Here is a 16405-nt window from a genome sequence, read left to right on the forward strand (position 1 = left end):
CATAAACCTCAGACGCTGGAAATCGATTAGTCACTATTCATCAGACTGAAGAGCTAGGGGGGGTGCGTACTCGCTCTCCCTCAAACTCATTACAAAGGCCCATCTCACAGGAAGAGACGACATTATCACGTTACAACCCAGAAAGTGCTCCTCGTCATCCTTCCTGCTTTGGAGGCGCTTCTTGGAAAATGAGGATAAAAGGAATACATGTGGGGAAATGACTGAAAGTCTTTCTTCCCCATTTAGATCTTGAAAATAGCCACATGTGGGAGAGCACGTGCGCTAAATATCATGGCATTGCTCTTTCTATGTCATTTTTGGTTTTTTAAGATGTTTTGTTTTGGGCAGAACAAATATTATGTGATGTTTAGTCTTACATTTTGATCAATCATTTATGTTAGGGTAATGTATGAATGTAAAACTGCAGTTGTTATCACATCGAATGACGCATGCCACAACAATATTGCTAGCCAATATGTGATATTTATTACAGATTAAGATTATTTGATATGTGGTGTTAGATGCTGCATGTTGAAGCCAGAAAAAACAGAAGGCGACTTTGCTGAGCAGACCACTGCAGACTGCCTGCTGTCTGGTGTTCCAGCAGGGACTATATTGTTTTTGTTTGTTTGTCTGGTTCGGTTTGGTTTTACTTTGCTTTTTAACCCAGTCCTTTACCTAAGACTTTCGTTCATGTTTTGTTTTCTTGTCATGGTCAGGGTTTCTGCGTGACCTCAGTAACTGGGGGTAACGGTGGGCAGGGTTTCACAATGGCACGCCCTCTGAGAGGTCAGAGTGGGTGGAGCCATAGCTTGAGATTGTGAGCTGTGTCACTGCAGGTGGGCTGGACTCCTTAGATGTCTGAAACAACATTAGTAAAGCAATGTGTTACATTAAATACACATTAAATATCACGCAAACTAGTAGAAGTGTAAATAAATATTCTAGGTGTACTGTACTATATATTTTGTCTCTTCAAGATGTTTTTTTTAAAGAAATGGGTATTGTAGGACATTGCTAACAGATTTCTCAGGTTAAGGACACTGCCAAACTCAGCATTCAGTTTAGCATTTTCCTTTCCTTTCCTTAGCTGTGGTACAGCAAAGACCAGAGCTGTGTAGCAGTGCTCCTTCTGGCCAGCCAGGGCCGGCTGTCTGCACCCCTGAAGCACAGGAATGCAGGCTCTGTGAAGGCTAGTTCTTTGGGGTTCATATCCTAGCGGTTCCACTTACATCATCAAACTTCCTCTCACTGTAGACCTCGTTCTTGTCAATGAACGTCAGCATGATCCAGTCACAGATAATAGAGCACTATGACACGATGAAGGTTTTGCATTGATTAATGTTGGTGCCTTTTCTCATATCTTCTTTAAAATAAAGTGTTACGATTAGAAGGCTTACTATTCCCACTGATGTCATGGCTGTGACTGTATTGATGATGGTGGGGATGAGGCTAAATTTTCCTGCCTGTAGGGGAAAAAATGTATACAGAGAAAGTGTGCGTCACTATTTCAATGTAACTGCACTAGAAACCCCAAAACAATTTATTGTGAGTAACATTACATGTCCATGTACGATGATGTCCAAACGAATCCCATAAGCTTTTATAAGCGATCTGTACTCCTCACCATCCTTGTAATAGTACTTGGCAAACCTAAAAGGTGTTTCAAATGTCAAAAAAACAAACAAAACACTTGAGAGCATCACACAGACAAAAGAACTGTGGAGGAAAGACAATGCAGAGAATCATGAAGGTCTCCTGGACCCTCTACAGCTCGGGCAGTAAAAATGACCCATACCTGAAGTGGTACCCAGAGCTGGGTAGGTTTCTCCTGAGGTCCAACCTCCTAAATGAATAACTGGGAATACATGCTGATGGGTCGACGTCGAAGTCACACTTCCAGTTAATGAACACACCGATGACCCCACCCTAAGAAGAGTCAGCCAATGAGAACCTGTTAAGTGCTATGCCACAGGAGGTATAGCTCAGTGGTAGAGTGTTTGACTACAGATTAAAAGGTCCCTGGTTCAGATCTGGGTGCCCCCTTAGGCTGGTGACTAAGCAGTTTTTGGTCTGCTTTACTAGAATATCCAACCAGAAGGCTGACTTCTAGGACACACGCTAAGTGTTTACTAACCAAGGTGTATGGTTCAGTGCTGTAGAACTGCTTGGAGATCTGGCTGCCCCCTTCATAATAACAACTTACTTTTCAGTAACCATCTGCTTAATTAGTGAAAGCAGCAAAGCAGTACTAAGAAGGTAGAACCACAGGACTGACCTGGTGTTTGTGATTAGGTTAAGCCCCCAGTTCTTAAAAAAAAAAATTCTAACTAGAAGGGGGCACCCAGACTTGAACTGGGGACCTCTTGATCTGCAGTCAAATGCTCTACCACTGAGCTATACCCCCTCCTGGTGACAGAGTGTAAATTGTTCCTTATACTTACAGTTCTGCAGAGTTCGCTAAACTTTTCTCTGGCTTGCTCAGCAATGTAGCCCAGTCTAAACACAGGGCAGTAAGGGCTCGTCTTCGAGTGATAATGACATTTCAGGAGTTTCTTAGGCTTTCTCGGTTTGATGTTTACCCTAAATCATTAGAATGACAGAGGACTGTGATGAGAACCTCTGAGCTTTAATAAACTCAACCTAGTTGAGGAATTGAAAAGCTCAAAAATACAAATATCAGTGTTTCTCTAAAAGCTATACATAAATAAGATAGTAGATTCACCTGAGCACTTTGAACTTTGGGAAGTGGATGGCATTCTTTATGAAGACAGTGAAGTTGATTGCTTCCACCAGTGCTGGCTCCCTTCCAGGAGAAAGGAACAACCCCGGAATGATGTTTACAGTAGCATTTTGGACTTAATCTTTAACTACAGTCATCTGCCTTTCACAGCTTTTATTTACCTCACTGCAGCAAACTCTTCAATGGGACACCAGCTTCTGATCTCACAGGTTTTGAATGTGTAGTTGTAGTAAGACACACACCGTCCTGTTCTCTGCCCTGTTATAAGAGTGGAATTAGTCGGACATTCATTTCCACCTATTTCACCTGAGAGAGTGACCAGAGTTACTCATTTGCACCCTTTTAGAATATAAGCATGAATTTCTCATGTGAAATCTGCTGTTATTAGATTTAAGACATTTGTAAAGACAAGGGTTGTGTTTTTTCCCACTGCTTCGTCGGGGCTTTTAATTAGTCTTTAAGTCCTTACCATGACCGCCAAAGTCCAGCTCACCCTTGACGCAGTCAGCATCTGTTGTGCAGTTTGCGTTGGGCACGTTGTAATGCTGCACAGGCAAGCAGTTCAAAACAAGCAATTCTCCAAGATGAAAGTTGACATCAGAGTGCACAGAATGTGAGTAGCTGATCCACAGGTGTCTGTCTGTGGGTGTCTGTCTGTGTGTGTGCGCGTGCACGTGTGTGTGTGTGCACGTGTGCGTGTGTGTGTGTGCGCGCGTGCGCGTGTGTGTGTGTTTGGGCTCACCTCAGCACACTTTCCCTGTCTTTGGTCGTACGTCACCTCCCTCTGTAGAATTGTGCTGATGACATTACCACCCTAGAGAAATAAGGACAACTACAGATTCTGCTACAGATTTGAATATCTGAGTTTACAAATCCCGTAAAATGCTTGGTGTCCCTTAACACCACAGCCATATCAAAAGTGTACATATTTTCACATAGTTTGGTCTCCAAAACAATGAACCATAGAAGACCCCTTTTAGAATCTGACAGTTCTGCGTTTAGTGAGTCGCGTGTGCATCTCTCGCCTCGGATGGTGTGACGTATTCTGTCGTGTCCCTCACGCTGTCTCCCAGCATTCCCATGCCCCTCATCTCGGTGTAGACCGAGCTCTCTGGTCTCGTCTCCGTGTCCTGATATGCCTTTTGACTGATAAACACATACCTGCATGGGGGTGGGGGAGGGGCGAGGTTCAGGACAACAGGCGCAGAGCAGAACCTGAAGACATATTCCTGAAAAGTCGAAAGACTAAATGCGGGCACACAGTACAGTACATAATGTATTTCAGACTGGCAGCATGATATAGCGAAAATCTTCCATTTTTGATAAACAGAGATGCCCTTTATTCTACTATTTCTAATTAGAATTGTGTTAGTAGTTGCTGGCATCGTGCCTTATCAGCACATTTGGCATGAATGGACCATCTGACTCATTTCCCTATAGCTCAAAAATGAAGAAACAGCTCAAATGATCGAAAACACCAAGACAGCAGCCATTAACAGCATTAACAGCTGATGCATACAGTGTATTTATCAAGAAGTGACACAAGTGCCATCAACACAGTTACGTTCACAGGTACTGATGTGTTTCAGAGTTTTGCCTAATCCTCTGTGACCTGAGTTATACATTAGCAAGGAGAATCCCTCACTGTTGAAGCAATGGCTGTCAGAGTATCCTCACTGTAATTGAATTTTGTCCATTGGATTGCTCTTGCAGAAAACCTTCATTCTTCTCTACACATTGAATCAAGCTTGCTGTCTGAACACCTTTAAAGCATTAGCTTCTAAGGATGTCTGTCTAGAAATAAAACTGTGATTAAGACCATGCTTACTGTGCTGTTGCTTGAACTCAAGGAAGAAGTATTGGAAACATCCTCTGTCAACATTTTACATGTATGAAGGTAAACAATGCCAAAGCAAATTTAAATGCTCAAATTTTTAAACATCATAAGGAATATGCAGAATCAAGTAAGGCAGGCGTTATTTCCCTTTGAACAATTGTTGCTCATGACACAGTCATCTACGTTACCAGGAATCTTTGAGAAAAATCTCCCAAAAGCTTATTCTAACCACTGCTCCCTTTCAGCAAAATTAGCATTTAAAAAAAATGTATCCATGCAGACTAATACACAACTAAACACTGTGACCTTCACATGTATTATGGCAGGTTTATGTTATTGCATTTGTTTTGAAAGTAGCCTATAACATTGTACTGTCTCATTTGTCAAGGGTTTACTAACAGACACATAGGGCTCAGTGCTGTAGGTATAATTACTATTCAAAACATCTTTTTTTCCAGTGTACTGGTGAAAATAAGTAATAAAATAACAGAGCTTTTAGATACATTATGGCTTAAAATCTAACATTGTAATATTTCTTGTTATTTTATTTAATAATAACATATACAATAAAGAGATAAATAGTATAAAACATAAAAAGGCATTTTTAGATATTTTATTACATACTTGTATATTTCAGTAGGATTCCTCTCCTATATCTTTTGTCAACCTTAATGTTAACAGAATACTAGACACTACTGTTGTAATAGATATTACATCAAATAATACTGAAATACTTGTGTAGCCTCCATCATAATCTGTTAATTTACTAAGATCATGCAAATACCTACCAAATAAAATATGTGATGACCAGTAATTGTACAGCTCTGTAAATAACGCCCAGTCTTCTGTTCTTCACTACCATTATCTTCGGTGTCTCATAGTCCCAAAACCCCAGAAAAAACTCCTTGAAGAACTCTATAAATCCCATATTGTAAAGAGCCACAAAAATCAGTGTAGAGAAGATACTGAATGTTCTTGAACACTTTCACTAAGATGAGTTCTCTCTCTCTCTCTCTCTCTCTCTCTCTCTCTCTCTCTCTCTCTCTCTCTCTCTCTCTCTCTCTCTCTCTCTCTCTCTCTCTCTCTCTCTCTCCATTTTCCTCAACTCCCAATAGGTCATTATCTAATTAGGGAGGTTCTTCTGCTTGTCAGTGCTGTTTATTAATGCCGTACGCAGGACAGAATTGTAATAATAATAAGTTGTTCTGGATACTCTCACATTAAGCACCTGAAAGAGCTCAGAGCCGATGCTTTAAAAACTACAGATCATCAGCGATAACAGAAATCCTGTACCCACAGTAATCATCACATATATTATATCCCCTAACTACAACTGTCTGCGATGTGAGTAGTGACTTTTCGTGAAACGTGTATGTGAGATGTAAAAAAGGGAAAGCAGTACTTATTTTTATTCAGGCATTTGTCTGGGCAGGCGCATGAGCTATTGGGTCACGATTTGACTGACGTCGCGCAGCACACGTGTAGACGAAAAACACGTTAGTTGTGCGTCCCAGTCGTTGTTTTTAACGTGTTTTGTCCATACGTAACGGAATCTATATATTTGTGTTTAGTGTAATCGGTAATCTTAGAATATCCCGCAATGGGAGGCTTACAGAAGAAGAAGGTAAGCAAAACAAGTGTTCTGTCACTTGAGAATAGCAGGCTGCTCGCTCGCTAGCTAGCTAAGATACTAGCTATGCTCACCTACGCCTTTAATCCAGTTTGATGGTTAGCGTTACAGCATTCATGGCCCCTTAGCGATCGACGTTAAACGCTTGACTCTAAAGGTCGACGGTTCTTCCAGCTGTAACCTACGTGGAAGGTTTTGAGAGTATGCTAGCCAGAACATTGGGAGCTTGTCTTGTTTTCCATGCGCTCCATCGCACTTCTGTTTAACTCGCTAGCGTTAGCTTGGTTAAACGTTGATGGGATGGTGGTTGTGTTTCTTTTGGTCAATACATGTCTGTTCTTTCTGTTAGGATCATTCCTTTTGCACAAAGCTAGAATTACCTTCACTAAACCTAACTTTAGGATATTCGGCATAGATATAAATTGCTATATTATTCTCTTTAACAAAAAAGGTCACCAAGACATTTCTTATTCTTGAAAAGATTGAGCGCTTTTGATTCAGTAAGGAATAGTTTTAACCACCTTTTTTCTGGTGCCTCTGTACTGTAGTGTACTCATGACCTTGACAACTTAATAATAAGTGTTGGTTAAACATGTGTAACTTGTCTTCTTTCCCTGCAGTATGAGAGTGGGTCTGCCACCAACTACATAAGCAGAAACAAAGCTCGCAAGAAGCTGAGTTTAAGTTTGGCTGATTTCAGGTCAGTGTTGGGCAAGAGATGGTCCTAATGACAATAAACAGGTTACACGTCCTGAAAGAGGTGCAACCTTGTCATTAAAAACCACATGATGTTATTAGTAAATATCCCTGTAAATGCTTCATCTTATTCATGCACTATTTCAGTTTGATTAATTTGTGTTTCTATGCTCACTGACATGCTGAGATTGTATATGTGGTTGTGTGTGTGTTTAAGCTAATAATAGGATGCCACTCTTCTGTGCAGGCGGTTGTGCATATTGAAAGGAATTTACCCACATGAACCCAAACACAAAAAGAAGGTGAACAAGGGATCCACAGCCCAGAGGACCTTCTATCTCCTCAAAGACATCCGCTTCCTCATGCATGAGCCAATAGTGGGAAAGTTCAGGGAGTACAAAGTATGTGTGGCCTGTTCCAATGGAGCTGCATGTTCAAACCATTTCTTTGAGTGACTGTTTTGTGTCTTTGTGCCGATAGCATTTCGACAATTGGATATAAACCATACTGGAGCGTTACCATACTGTTATAATATATAAAAGAAGAATCTTTTCATATTGTGTCTATATTCACAGAACATAATTGACATGAAAGCCGTGCATGTTGCTGTGTTTACCTGGTAGATATTTGTGCGCAAACTGCGGAAAGCATATGGCAAAGCAGAATGGGGCACAGCTGAGAAGCTGCGAGGCAACAAGCCTGGATACAAACTGGACCACATCATAAAGGAGAGGTGGGGAAAGAGGCCGTACCTCCTTTAAACAGCAGGGGGCGCACTTGCATTTTACAGGCTTCAGGGAAGAGCCTGCCAACAGCAGGAATTTGGCGCTGATTTGAGGACAGATGTGAGTTTTGATGGCTGGACAGTCAGTTCTCAATTTCTGACAGGTATCCCACGTTCATCGATGCTCTGCGCGACGTTGACGACGCCCTGTCGATGTGCTTCCTGTTCTCGACTTTTCCGCGGACAGGCAAGTGCCACGTTCAGACCATCGAGCTTTGCCGGCGTCTCAGTGTGGAGTGGATGAACTACATCATCACGTTGCGCTCTCTAAGGAAGGTAGGGGCTGTGTGGACTATATAGCACTGCTGCCTTTTATCGTCACATGGTTGTTCACCAGTGGTGATTGTTAGGAATCAGCTGGATTTGGGTTAGTTAGCATTGATATCTGTCTGTAAAGCGTCCTTGAGTTTGAGAAAGGCACTATATAATGTAACTTATCATCATTATTATTATTATTATTATTATTATTATTATTATTATTATTATAATTTACCCAATCTAAAGTTAGCATTAACCATAACCACTAAAGCCATGTTCTGCCACGGGCTTGACTCATGCCCTTGTAACAGAGCTCACGGCTGTCCTCTGTCCTTTTGATAGGTGTTTCTGTCCATTAAAGGAATCTATTACCAAGCAGAGGTGCTGGGACAGATCATCACGTGGCTTGTACCATATCAGTTTGCTCATGATGTAAGTATATTGGGCCGCATATGTGCAAATTATGTCCATAGGTATCAAGTCTGTTCAAGGTCTAGTTTCCCAGAACGAGTCTGTGCTTGACCACAGTGCTGATCTTTGTCACGCCAATGTCGCAGAAGGCCGAAATATGCCCCGGTGTTCTGTGAGCGGTGATGAATCTGGGTATTCATATAAACCAACAGGATCTTCATTTTCATCCAAATATTGCAGGCCAGTCTTTAACCATGTCTCACTAAGGTTTCGCCAGTGTCTTAATATATTGTGAAGCATATCACATTCTGTACCAGTATAATTGTAATTTAGTGGTATTACAGCATGCAGCATCGGACGTTTGTAAAAGCACTGCCTATATTTTTGTGAAACCTTTTCCAATTTTAGCATTGCTTTGTGAAAAAGACCTACTTTGAGAAACTTTTACAGTGGTTGAGAGCGGTTTGCTTTCAGGTTTTCTGAATGCCTAAGACAGGCACACAGGCGTGCGTTTGGTGCAGAATCGTGGAATGTAACCTTGCTATGATGCAGGCTACGGGTGGAACTGACCTCCTCCCCAGCGAACGTGTTTACAGACACGATGACCCGCCCCGCCTGTTGTTGACATTACATCCACCGATGCTCTCTCCCTGCCTGCATATCAAACACATTGTTAATAGATTTGAGTCTAAAACAAGCTAACTTAACACATCCTCGTCTGTTTACACGTGTTGCGCGGTGGCACACTGTGGAAAGGATTTTCTGAGGTGCGATGATGAGCTCGTCGCCGTTTAAAGCCATAAATGTGTGTGCGCGCGGCTCTTCCTCGGACAGCTCTCCTCGTTTGTCTAGGGTCGTGTGCTCTGCTCTCTCTCGCACTGCGGGAAGGGTCACGTGGACAACACAGTCGTGCTCTTGGAGACTCGTAAGAGAGAAGTGATGAGTAGGAGATGCGTTCTTCATCCTAGTCAGCACGCCTGGTGAACGGGTCCCAGTATGTTTTTTTATCTGCGCTTAGATGAGTTATACCCACACCCACACTGAGTAAAACAGATCAGTGTTGGAAATACAGCTGAGGAATATTGGATTCCTTCGTTGTTTTTGTAAACTTTGACCAGTATCAGTTGACGTGTGATTAAAACTACAGTAATAAACAATCACAATGCCACTATCTGTTGCTGACTTATAGACTTTTCCTTCTTTTCTTTTTTAAAATGATATATTAGTTAGTGTTTTGTTTTACAACACAAGTGCATAAATCGTGTGGTGGAGTGACCTTCACTGGGATGTTACTGAGGCTGCGCTTGCTGGCTGGCGTCACAGGACAGATGGCTCACAGGCTATACCACTTATAAGAGCAGTAGACTGTTAACAGTGCTAGGAAAACTGTCCAGTTCCTTTTTTTAAGTGTGTGTGTGTGTGTGTGTTTGTGTGATCATTCAGCACCCTACAGATGTGGACTACAGGGTTATGGCCACCTTCACAGAACTCTACACTACTCTTCTTGGTTTTATCAACTTCCGCCTCTACCAGACCCTCAACCTCGTCTACCCGCCGAAGGTGACACACTCACAACCAGCAGTCATGCTGCACTTTGATTTGTTGTCTGAGTTTGGCTTTTATTGCAGCCTTCTGTCCCTAAGTGTGTGGACTTGGTCCAGGCTTGTTTATGGGGTGTGTGTGTGTGTGTGTGTGTGTGTGTGTGTGTGTGTGTGTGTGTGTGTGTGTGTGTGTGTGTGTGTGTGTGTGTGTGTGTGTGTGTGTGTGTGTGTGTGTGTGTGTGTGTGTGTGGCTCTGCCTCTGCTAGCTGGATGGGAAGGGAGAGGAAGAGTCGCGAGCCGAATCGGAAGAGGATTACGCCATGGACTCCGAGCGCTACATGGAGGTTCTACTTCACCTCTTTTGTCATTCCAGATTTTCCCACCCTTGTTTTGGCTCCTTGCTCATGACCTAAGCGACCTCAGAGAGACTGCAATCTTTCTCTCGCCCTCTTGTAGAAACTGTCAGCGCTGAGTGCAAGTCTCGTTCGCGTGGTCTCCACAGCAGAAGCAGAAGAGGCTGAGCTCGACCACTTCCCTGCTGAAGGGGTGAGAGAACTAAGACCGCCCCACCTTCACCCGACCCACGCCCCACCCGGTGGCTCTTTTGACCTAAGGCTGGATTTGTTCTGCGTATGACCCTATCACACACTAACCCCAACCCCCAGTCTCGGCTGCCCTGTTTTGAACCAGGCGCGTGCAAGTGTTAATTACTCGTGGGCCGTTCTCCATTTCACACCTTCACACACAGGAGTCACACTGGAGGACCGGTCACCACGGTTACCGGATCACGGCATTAACATGCAGTGTGATGGCTCTGTTCTGTGTGGTGCAGTTATCTAACATCTGCTCTGCTTCCCTTCTTGCCTCCTCGGTTTGCCGAACCCCGTTGGCCTCCTGTCCCGCGTCCCGGCGGGCTGCAGGAGGACGGCGAGAAGCTGGCGGAGCGGTTGAAGGCCCGGCAGGACCAGGACAGACAGGAGAAGCTCTTCGAGGGCCTGAAGTTCTTCCTGAACAGAGAAGTGCCCAGAGAATCTCTGGCCTTTGTGCTAAGGTGAAGGAAAGAGCAGGAGTCCACTTTCAGTTGCCATGCTTAGCTCTCCGTTGTGTGTGTCTGTGCGTGCGCAGGTGTGAACGCATGTGTGTGCGATACAGAGAGAAATGAGTTGGGGTTTTTTTGTTTGTTTGTTTCGTTTGGCCTGTGTCATTGTGTCTAGGCATTACAATGCAAAGGCAAGCAAATATATTTGTGTAACACAATGAAAATCTCTCTCTCTCTCTCTCTCTCTCTCTCTCTCTCTCTCTCTCACCCACTGGCAGGTGTTTTGGAGCACAGGTCTCCTGGGATAAGTCTCTGTGTATTGGTAGCACATACGATGTCACTGACGAGACAATCACACACCATGTGGTGGACAGACCCAGCCTGGAGAAACAGTATATCAACAGGTCAGACACACTCTCACTCTCTCTCACACACACACACACTCACTGCAGTGAACCTGCTGTCTGTTCTTCAGAGCCTTCACCGAGCTTTGTAACACTATTGACTGTGGACTGGCTTTTAAGGTGCTAATACATAAAGCAGCTGCTTTGAAATTCAGAATATTAATGTCCTTCTAATTGGAGTCACCTGCAAAGTCCCTCTCTATATGTAAAACAACTTAAGCCTTAGAAGTGGTAATATACAAAAAGAATAGAAGCGATTTCAGAAATTGCATACATTTCATAACATTTTTTAGGGGTGACCCTCTAGCAGAAATTCTGCTTTGTGGAGGTGCAGTGTGCATTAAGGTTTGAGTGTGTGTGTATTACAGAATCCTTTTATCCGCTAGGGTTGTTTTAAAAAATACGAGCTGTCCCACAATGCCGTTCTTTCAGACCAGAGTCCTCTCCCTGCCTCTCAATACCCTTCTGTTATCGTCTTTGTGCGTGTGGGGGGGGGGGGGGGGGTCTGTGCATGCATGTGTGTGTCTGAGAGGGTCTGCATTAAATGACCCCATAGACAGTCACAGTTCATATATGACACGCCTACGCACATTCATGATTCACTCATATAATGCAGTCCAGCCTCTTTCCGTCATGCTGGTCTCACAATGGCTGTTGCTGTTCAGTGGATACATTTGTACTGTGCGTGCCACTGCCGGATGGTGCGTATGCATGCATTGAAAATGAGTCATTGGTCCCCCGGCCTGTAGCAACAGCATGCGTGCAGGCCTGCGTTTCACTTCTTTACGTGGTCGAAGTCTGGTTTTTGGGTTTGCAGTCGTTGCGCTGTGGCACATCTGACATGTGGTTTGTGAATTGCTGGCTCGGACGCTGCAGGTACTACGTACAGCCCCAGTGGGTGTACGACTGCGTGAACGCCAGGATGCTGCTGCCCGTGGAGGACTACTTTGTGGGCGTGACCCTACCTCCTCACCTGTCTCCGTTCGTGGAGGAGAAGGAGGGTGACTACGTCCCCCCAGAGAAGCTCAAACTCCTGGCTCTCCAGAAAGGAGAGAGACCTGGTGGGTAGGAGGTTGTGTATTGTTGCCCGCTTGTGTGTGTGTGTGTGTGTGTGTGTGTGTGTGTGTGTGCACGTACGTGCGTGCGTGCTCTTGCATGTAACCATTCATTCCTGCGTGTTTCCGCACCTGGACCTACTAATGTGATTTAATATCCTCTACTGACCAATCGTAGAGCAAGAGGAGGAAGAAGAGGAAGAGGACAATGATGATAGTGAGGAAGAGGAGGATGAGGACCAGTCAGATGATGAGGATGAGCTGAAGGGCATGGAGGAGAAGCAAGCTCTGGGCAAGGTAAGCAGATGCATCCCAGTCATGTCTGTGTGGGAATGAGCGGAGTGGACTCCAGTAACATAACCTGTTTTAACCAGATTCCACTGCAGGTGGATGTCGCGTAGCGCTGAACCTTTTTACTGAGATGGTGGCAGTAAGAAATAGCTGAGAGCATCTTTGGAGAGTAACAGCTAAGAGGAGAAGCTGCTCCCAAACTTGGCGTACACCGGTGTTTTACAAACAGAAACTGCGGATGGCTGACCACACGGCCCTCGTTTGCCATGCGCTCTAATTTTTCTGCCTTTATTTGCGCTTGTCGTCAGGTATGAGTAATGAGAGGGGCATGGCTCAATCGAGTTGGCCAAAGTGCACACGAGCATCTCTTAAAGCTGCAGACGTGCTCAGTTCATACGGCTGCAACGAGACTAGAGTCCTTAAAGTCCAGCAAGTCATTTCTGATTCAGTCTTACTAAAAAAAAGGCAGTGACTACTTCAGCTGTTAGCAAGGCAATTAAAACAACAGATTGTGCCTTTCCTTTGAAAATAAATAACCTACGTTTTAGGCCTCAAGTTTTTCAGCTGCGTCTAACGAGTTGCGTTCGGAGACGTGCGACTCAAGACGTGACCCAGCACTCAAAGGTTAAGGCGTGCAGCATGTGTGCGCATGTGCCCGTGAAGTGGTCACACGCGGTCAGTTCTCACACCTGGGGCACGGTCGGTAACCTTGTTTGTGCCCTGTGTCACCTGGTACTTGGCAAGTGCCGTGGGACTGTTTATTTTATGGTTAGTGATTGCTCCACTGGGGACATTGTTTGGTGTAAAGGTGAGTTAATTAGTTTCAGGTTCCATTGAACAGACACATTTGGAACTGTAGCATTCATCTTGCTTAGTGTGATGTAGTATCTTCTGTACTTAAATGACAGAAATAGAAAATATTCATATATAGCCCATTCTGATACAGTATTTTACATACATGTATCGCAATGAACTGGTATTTTTTACATGTCAGAATGGGCTGGTAATTTATATGTATCGGAATGAACTGGTATTTTGCACGTGTGTCACAATGGGCTGGTATTTTACACGTGTATCGGAATAAACTGGAATTCTCCACATGTTGGAGTGGGCTAGTATTTTAACAGTTCTGACTGTCTATCAAGCATAAATAAGTGCTCCCTAGAAAGGCTCCAGTGGAGATAGGTGCCAATCAGTCTTTAAGTCTTGGTTTTTAGGCTTCGGATCCTTCACCGTCTTGATGCAAAGTCCTAGCAAGTCGTTCACCCGCAAGTCAGCTCGAATCCCAAATCACTGACGCTGAAATTCAAGTTAAGACACAAGTATGTCTGAAGCACCAAGTCATTACAGTCACGACTTGAGTCGACTTCACTCGTTTGTCCCGAGTCTTCACTCGTTTATTTCCCGATTATTTCTGCAGTCCGTCTGCCTGCCTGTCTTTGCGGAAGCGGCCAGGTGCGTGTCTGTCTGCTCTCAGGGATGAGGAAATCCTGGCTAAGGTGTCGGGTGTGCCGGCCCATTGTTCTCTTTCAGGCTTCGTCGGTGAAGGTGACCCCAGGCGAGGCCAAGCCGGTGAACCGGCAGAGGGCGGAGCAGGAGGCGAAGGCAGAAGAGAAGAGGCTTGCCGTCATGATGATGAAGAAGAGGGACAAGTACCTCTACGACAAGATCATGTTTGGGAAGAAGAGGAGCGTGCGAGAGGTGAGCGGCGGACCGCCACGGCCGACACAAATAGTCCCACATCTGAATCCGCCCTCTAGTGCTTTCTGTTCCGTCACATCCGCTGAAGGCTAATACCTGTACTGTAATAGTTTAGGCGTTTATAGTATATATCATGTTTGTCACACACCATATTTTGGTTTGATGAAAGGGTGTTTTTTGCATTTTCCAGAATTGTTTTATTTAGTTTTGTATAGGCTGTTTATTTTTAGTTTTAAAAATTGGATAGGATGTGATTGGGTATAACTGCAAAATAAAATAAAATACAAAAAATACGGATAAATAATGCTAAAAAGTAAACACTTATAATAAAATGATGATGATGTAAGTATTAAAAATAAATCTTGAAGGTGGAAACGTGCTTTCAGTCCCATGACCTGCAATGAACTCATTATTGAACCTGCAGTACCCACGATGCTCTGCTATTCATTAACCCAATGTATCCTCTCCCTCAGGCTAACAAGATGTCAGCCAAGAGAAAAGCTCTGGATGAGGCCAGTAAAGCTAACAAAAAGAAGAAGTTGAAGAAGTGATAGAGGGAAATGAAAGAACTGTTTTTTAATCTATTAAAATAATTCTGTGCATTTATTGGTAACAATGCGATAAGTCATCTTTCTATAAAAATGCGAATGCTAAAGAGTGGAAGAGTCATCGCTTGAGTATGTTTATAAAATCTTGTCATTGTCATTTAGCCCTTGAAATTCTACAACACATCATCCTGTTACATTAAAAATGACCCATTAAGTGTCAAAAGCACTTTTGGAATACTCACCATTTCTTCCAGTCTCATGTCTTGTGAATGAGTTCAAAGAGGTTTTATTGTCATTTCAGCTATATACAAGTACACAACAAAAATGAGATAATGTTCCTCCAGGACCACAGTGCAACACAAAACAACAGTGCAATAGACAACATGCTACACAAGTGCAAACAGTCCAATATAGTGCAAAAATGTCATTAAATAAACATTAAATAAACAATAATAAATACAGGACAGGACAAATACAGAATGAGTAGACATTGCAATTATTTAGTCTATTTAGTTTATTTAGTTTACACAGTACTGGGCATATGTAAAGTGAGTTGTGCATAGGAGTCAGTGACATACTACCCTGAACATAGCAGTCACCGGTAGCAGCCAGAACAGTTCAGAGTACAGTGCTGGTTTAGTACAGTACTCTAGCAGCAAGTAGTTTGTGTGAGGTTTGACTTCGGCACTAGTCTGGTGCAAAACAGTGTGTGAGTTTGTATAGATATGTATGTACGTCTGTGTGTGTGTGTGTGTGTGTGTGTGTGTGTGTGAGAGAGAGACTGTATAAGCATGTATAAAAGTGCCCATTTTGGAATCTGAATTGGAATTGGGAGTTAGCCAGAGTTCAGGAGTCTAATGGCTTCTGGGAAGAAGCTGTTGCACAGTCTGGAGGTGCAGGACTGGACGCTGCGGTACCTTCTTCCAGATGGCAAAAGGGTGAACAGTTCATGTGAGGGGTGTGTGGGGTCTTTCACAATGTTGGTGGCTTTCCGGATGCAGCGTGTTATGTAAATGTTCGTGATGGAGGGAAGAGAGACCCCAATGATCTTCTCAGCTGTTCTCACTATTCTCTGGAGGGTCTTGAGGTCAAAGGTGGTGCAGTTCCCAAACCAGGTAATGATGCAGCTGCTCAGGATGCTCTCTACAGTACCTCTGTAGAAGGTAGTGAGGATGGGTGATGGGAGATGGGCTTCCCTCAGCTTCCGAAGGAAGTAAAGACGTTGGGCTCTCTTGGTGATGGAACTGGTGTTCAGGATCCAGGTGAGGTTCTCCGCTATGTGAACACCAAGGAACTTGATGTTCTTGACGATCTCCACTGAGGAGCCGTTGATGGCAAGTGGGGAGTGATCTCGCCTTGCTCTCCTGAAGTCAACAACCATTTCTTTTGTCTTGTCAACATTCAGATACAGGTTGTTGACCTTACACCAGCTCACCAGTTCTCGCACCTCCTCTCTGTATGCTGACT

General features: G+C 43.8%; 2 protein-coding genes and 2 non-coding genes across 4 annotated transcripts; 2 read left to right on the forward strand and 2 right to left on the reverse strand.

Moving 5' to 3' along the window:
- Positions 1 to 494: 494 nt before the first annotated feature.
- p2rx2 (purinergic receptor P2X, ligand-gated ion channel, 2) lies at positions 495 to 5508 on the reverse strand. Its single transcript, XM_027023178.2, has 12 exons — positions 5369 to 5508; positions 3769 to 3904; positions 3486 to 3557; positions 3213 to 3288; positions 2905 to 3001; positions 2726 to 2806; positions 2445 to 2583; positions 1799 to 1929; positions 1563 to 1653; positions 1401 to 1466; positions 1233 to 1310; positions 495 to 861 (listed from the first exon to the last, which is right to left on the reverse strand). Exons 1-12 carry the CDS (start codon positions 5506 to 5508, stop codon positions 766 to 768), a joined length of 1203 nt encoding a protein of 400 aa, XP_026878979.2. The 3' UTR covers positions 495 to 765.
- trnac-aca lies at positions 1975 to 2046 on the forward strand. The gene has a single exon. It is a non-coding gene; the product is annotated as a tRNA-Cys (tRNA).
- On the reverse strand, positions 2336 to 2407 carry trnac-gca. The gene has a single exon. It is a non-coding gene; the product is annotated as a tRNA-Cys (tRNA).
- Positions 5509 to 6040: 532 nt separating the features above from the next.
- pes (pescadillo) lies at positions 6041 to 15179 on the forward strand. The gene is made up of 15 exons (XM_027023177.2): positions 6041 to 6204; positions 6831 to 6910; positions 7154 to 7307; positions 7530 to 7639; positions 7795 to 7966; positions 8291 to 8380; positions 9803 to 9919; positions 10167 to 10244; positions 10357 to 10446; positions 10821 to 10951; positions 11218 to 11343; positions 12220 to 12404; positions 12577 to 12695; positions 14223 to 14390; positions 14864 to 15179. The coding sequence occupies exons 1-15, from the start codon at positions 6181 to 6183 to the stop codon at positions 14939 to 14941; spliced, it is 1722 nt and encodes a 573-aa protein (XP_026878978.2). The 5' UTR covers positions 6041 to 6180; the 3' UTR covers positions 14942 to 15179.
- The last annotated feature ends 1226 nt before the right edge of the window (positions 15180 to 16405 follow it).

This window comes from Electrophorus electricus, chromosome 9, assembly GCF_013358815.1.
Source record: "Electrophorus electricus isolate fEleEle1 chromosome 9, fEleEle1.pri, whole genome shotgun sequence".
NCBI lineage: Eukaryota > Metazoa > Chordata > Actinopteri > Gymnotiformes > Gymnotidae > Electrophorus > Electrophorus electricus.